At 40.1% G+C, this 4942-nt stretch overlaps 1 protein-coding gene across 1 annotated transcript; it reads left to right on the top strand.

The window, feature by feature from the left end:
* Positions 1-386: 386 nt before the first annotated feature.
* LOC110954002 (perforin-1-like) lies at positions 387-4694 on the top strand. The gene is made up of 7 exons (XM_051945913.1): positions 387-633; positions 1097-1142; positions 3314-3508; positions 3611-3737; positions 3823-3903; positions 3982-4463; positions 4553-4694. Exons 1-7 carry the CDS (start codon positions 387-389, stop codon positions 4692-4694), a joined length of 1320 nt encoding a protein of 439 aa, XP_051801873.1.
* Positions 4695-4942: the final 248 nt, after the last annotated feature.

Genomic DNA, 4942 nt, shown 5'->3' with positions numbered 1-4942 from the left:
CATGTTTTACTCTGATGGACTATTTTGTGCTATTTTTTTTTTTTTTTTTTTACATTTTACAGATGTGACGCCAAAAATGCAACTAATGAGTGATTGCATCCCATTACTGTTTGTGTTGTGCTGAGAAGCTACTCGTGTGCATTGCCATTAATTTCTACTAGAGTTCTGAATCTTTATAAGGTTCAACAGATTAAAAAACAATTTAATTGGGAACAATTTTTCAAGTCCATACAGGACATTGGGGAATGAAAATCCCCAAACCTGTTTGTTAAAGACTTTCAAAAAGCAGCGCTTGTTAACTTGATTGATAAATGACCTTACAGCTGCAATTAAACTCTTTAATTTCTTTTTCTTCTCTCTCTGTTCTTGTCTCTTTGACTCCAGCCATGCTCTCCTCCTCAGCTCCTCTCTACCTGAGCCTCCTTCTCTTCCTCTCCCAACACTCTCCTGTTCTGTCGTGTCGGACCGAGACCTCGAGGCAGTGTGGCTGGGCTCCCTTTGTACCAGGTCACAACCTGGTGGGGGTGGGCTTTGATGTGGCCACCCTGCAGAGAAAAGGAGCCTACGTGGTTGATGTGAACACCGACAGGACCCCAGCTGGCACCTGCAGACTGTGCTCCAACCCTCTACAAGGCAACAAGCTGCAAAAAGTAACAACAATATTCCGTCCATTATCTATACGCCGCTTAATCCTGATCCTAATAATAGCAATAATAATCATAATACGTTGAATCAGAAGGACGAGTTTAGACATACTGCAGCAAATGACTTTGGCTCAGACAAACTGTTCATATGTTAACCGTGTTGTTGTTTTTCAGCTGCCAGTCTCTGCACTGTACTGGCATCCAATCCGTCACTGCTCCACTTATCTCCACAACAGTTATCACACCTCCATCAGGTATTTGCAATTTAAAAGCATAATCACTCGCAGTGTCATCGTCACTTTCTTATTTTCCTTTTTCATCCTATTGCCTCAACACGGCTCAATCAAGACTTGCTCATATTTTTGTTAAAGCTGAGCTTTTGGTGTAAAAAAAAATCTACAAATTGAATTTGGTGAATTTGTGTAAATTAAACTATATCTATTTGTTCACAGTTCACTGGTCAAAAGCCTCACCTACCAGGACAGCTACACCTGGAAGGTAGAACACATGTTATGCTCAATTAAATACATTTATGGGTCACTACATAATTAAGGGACTTCCACGGGAAGTCCACGGGGTATTTCTTGCATACATTTTTATTAAAAGTAAACATTTTTTTGTGCTCATTTTGATCATGTCTTTATAAATTCCATAATAATTTATGATAGAAACAATCATTTATTAATAAAAAAATGACTCATATCACTAAAATATCTACTAAAAAATGTCTGAATGTAATAACAACCACCTTCTAATTAGTTAAACAATAATAAAATGATCATAATATATTGTTGTTGCAAACTGATTATGTAAATGCTGTATTTATGTATCTTTGGTGAACCAAACTTCTTAAATGGTTCTTAAAATGGTCTGTCAAAACAACATCATGAGTTGAAGAACCCCAGATGGTCCTCCATGCACTTTATGTGGTTCTTTAAAGCACTGAAGGTTCTTCATTTGAGTTATCTGGTTGCAGAAGATTGCAAAAATATAAAGTTGCAACTAACAGTCATCATTAGTTGCAGTTGTTATCAGTGTGTAAAACATCAGAGGAGAGAACGGTAAGAAATGCGCATCAGTTTCCCAAACCCCGACGTGTTGTTCTATCAGTCCAAAACGTGAAATAACCAATTTTCTCATTTGCTTGCACCTTCCACCTTGTCACAGGCAAAACACATCACTCACTGAACGTCTGCTTAGTGATAGACAGACGCCACATTTACCGATGTTCCCTAAACGCCCCCCTGCTGAGCTGCTGCAGGGTGGCTGTGGTGTTCTCAGACAGGTGTGTGACCAAAAATGGCCTTGAAACGAGTTAAACTGGGGCGTTCTGATGTCAGATTTGTCCCAGATTAAACCGAGTGTTGTTTTCCTGTATGTGGTCTTTTCTATGAGCAGAAAGAACAGTGCATGTAGGTGCATTTCATGAGCAGGCCACATTTTTAGGCAGAAATCCCACAGTAGTTGGTGTTCATGTAATGATGTGAAGCTAAAATCATTACTGTGATTAATGTTCATTTAATTTTGCAGCCCTCTTCTGCGTTGCTCATTATAAGTGAATGAATTGTTTCCTTCACTGGTTCAGTGTCTTCCTGCCTCCACCTGCTCTCTAATCATCAGGTGTCTGACCTTTGTCTGCCTCCTCTTCCCTCATTTTCTTTTTAAATAATCAGTTACAGATCACTTTATCTTTTTAACACACATCAACTAAACGGCTTGTTTTACGCACCAGGCAGGGACAGACTGACAGACAAGGCTCCCCACTCTCAAAAAAAGGTCGCAAATGTCTGAAATCATGTAGAAATGCTCCTTTAAAAACTCAAATATTCTTTTATTGGACTTTTTTCTTAAAAATTACTTGGTTTTCAAAATAAAGAAACTGTTTTCATTCAGTTCATTTCACAATACTTTAAAGACCTGTTTGAAGAACTTTTTCTTGAAAGAACCCTTTGTTTAGAGTTCATTTATTTTTTGTGGAACGAAAAATGGTTCCAGTTAGCAGTATGTTTAATTGACCTGTTCGCTCTCTAAATGTTGTGGGTGTTCTTTATATTTATATTATTTCACATTTTAATGAATGCTGACATGCTTTGAAAGACAACATTAAACTGCTTAGTTTATCACAGTAACATTTTCTTTCAGCATAAAACACAAACTACAACTGCTTCTTGTTTCAATAGCATAATATAAAAGGCATTTAGTTCTAAACTGAAGTACTTCAAAAGTTGATTTACTGATCTGATGTTGGTGCTGCATGTAAAGTTATGGGATCACCAAAGTCTTAACAATTCTTCCTTGGGAACCATGAACCAAACTTCAGGGTAGTCCACCTAGTGTTGCTGAAACAGATTGGTATGAAAACTCAGGGATCACTGAAGTCATTGGGATTCATCATCTGGAAACCATGAATGTGTCTTCCAGATTTCATAGTAATCCATCTAACAAAGGTCTGGACTACAGCAGTGGACCAACATCTGTAGAGACATGCAGTTAGCATGGATAAATCTTAGCAGGAGAGAGAAGTAGCCAGTGAAAGCTCTTCATAGTGACATTAAGGAAAGTTGCTACAGAGGTATCAAAGGATTTTTAATGGATTGAGCACTAGAAACTAAACTCAGTTCACCTCCACTATGCTGTAGCTACAGCCTGCACTACTGGTACTGGTAAAGAAATGTCATCGCTGTTAGTATGGTGGAGCATCAATCATCATGCCCTCCTTTTCTTCAGTACGGACTAGACCTTACGAAGTTCATCGGCATGGAGGTGGGAGGAACACGATCCTCTCCGTATCGGTTTGCTTACTCCACCAGCAGAGACGACCACTACACCTTCAGCACCCACAGGATCAACTGCATCCATTACAGGTCGGCCATGAAGACCCCTGCACCCAACACAGAATATTCCATTTTTTTATTCAAGTTAACACACAAAGATGGTTTAATATGCTGTCCTGTTTTTGTGTTTAGTTACCGTCTGTCACACAGACCGATCCTCAGCGCTGATTTCAAGAGGGATTTGGCACGTCTGCCTTCCTACAGTTCCTACCGGTACAGACGCTTCATAGACACCTACGGCACACATTATATTCGCCAGGTTGAAAAACACACATTGCTTCTATTTTTCTCCACAGTAATAAATTAGAAGATACGTTGTTATCTCAAACATTTTTTGATTTCAGGTTTATCTTGGTGGGCGATTCAGGCGAGTTACAGCTACGCGGACCTGCTTGTCCAGACTGAATGGTCTCTCTTCGTACCTGGTCTGTAGCACATGTCTAGTAAAATACATACACTGTTGTATCAACAATAGCATTAAATATCCCCTCCTTGTCATTCAGGCACACTACTGCTTATCACTGGGTCTCAGAGTAGGCCTTGGGAAGCTCAGACCCTCCACCAGTCCCAGATTCTGCCACAGTGTGCTACAGAACCAGGACTACTCCACCAGGTTCAGCTCTGGACTTCACAAACATTATACAGAGATGGTGGGAGGCAGAGGCTGGGATGGGGAGCTTTCACTTAACCATACCAACTCCCTGGGCTACCAGAAGTGGCTGAAAACCTTGAAGGATGTACCCAGTGTTGTTCGCTATGACCTGAGACCGCTGTATGAGCTGGTGCCCTTCCAGTCTCAAAAGACGAGGCTGAAGGCTGCCATAGAGCAGTATTTACGAGCCAGTGGCATCAGGTCTCCCAAACCACGGTACTGTGGCCAAGTCAACTTGGATTCCAACTGTTGTCCTAGACAGGCCAGGAGGGGAAGACTGGTGGTGACCATCGTCTCAGCCTGGAACACGAATGGAGACCCAAGGAGCAGGATGTGTGTAGAGAACAAGTCAAAATCAGTCATAGGAAATTTGAAATGAATCGTATATTTATACAGTTGTTTGCTTTTCCATGTTTTTACAGGTATGCTAAGTTACAGTATGATTTCCATCGCCGCCAGACCCTTATGATCAAATCCAACTACCCTCGCTGGAACACACGTTATGATCTGGGCAATGTCAGTACAAATCACTTTAGGTCCAAGTTTAACCTCAGAAACAGATGAGGCCAGTTAGAAAGTGTAAAACATGCTTGTTTGAGAGTTGGATGAAAACATGATCGCATGCACTTCTGTCTGGATATTTTATTAAAATATGTAAAAACCTCTTACAAAAGTCAAAAATGAGCTGGACTGGAATCTTACTTTTTTACATCCAAATTATTACATAAAGTCATTTCCAAATTTTTGTTAGATTTTTACTTCCTTGCAGGGCTTCATTTGTTTTGTTTTTTTAAATTGCTGTTAAAGCAAAA

The sequence above is a fragment of the Acanthochromis polyacanthus genome, chromosome 3, assembly GCF_021347895.1.
Source record: "Acanthochromis polyacanthus isolate Apoly-LR-REF ecotype Palm Island chromosome 3, KAUST_Apoly_ChrSc, whole genome shotgun sequence".
Classification (NCBI taxonomy): Eukaryota; Metazoa; Chordata; class Actinopteri; family Pomacentridae; genus Acanthochromis; species Acanthochromis polyacanthus.
Note: the sequence above shows the minus strand (reverse complement) of the source record. Positions and strands in the feature narration are given on the sequence as shown.

Excerpts from the sequence above, each read along its gene's own strand:
- LOC110954002 (XM_051945913.1), top strand. The coding sequence starts at position 387 with ATGCTCTCCTCCTCAGCTCCTCTCTACCTGAGCCTCCTTCTCTTCCTC. Across the intron at positions 3,904-3,981 it reads ATGGTCTCTCTTCGTACCTG|GCACACTACTGCTTATCACT; the intron begins GTCTGTAGCACA and ends CTTGTCATTCAG. Across the intron at positions 4,464-4,552 it reads GGAGACCCAAGGAGCAGGAT|GTATGCTAAGTTACAGTATG; the intron begins GTGTGTAGAGAA and ends ATGTTTTTACAG.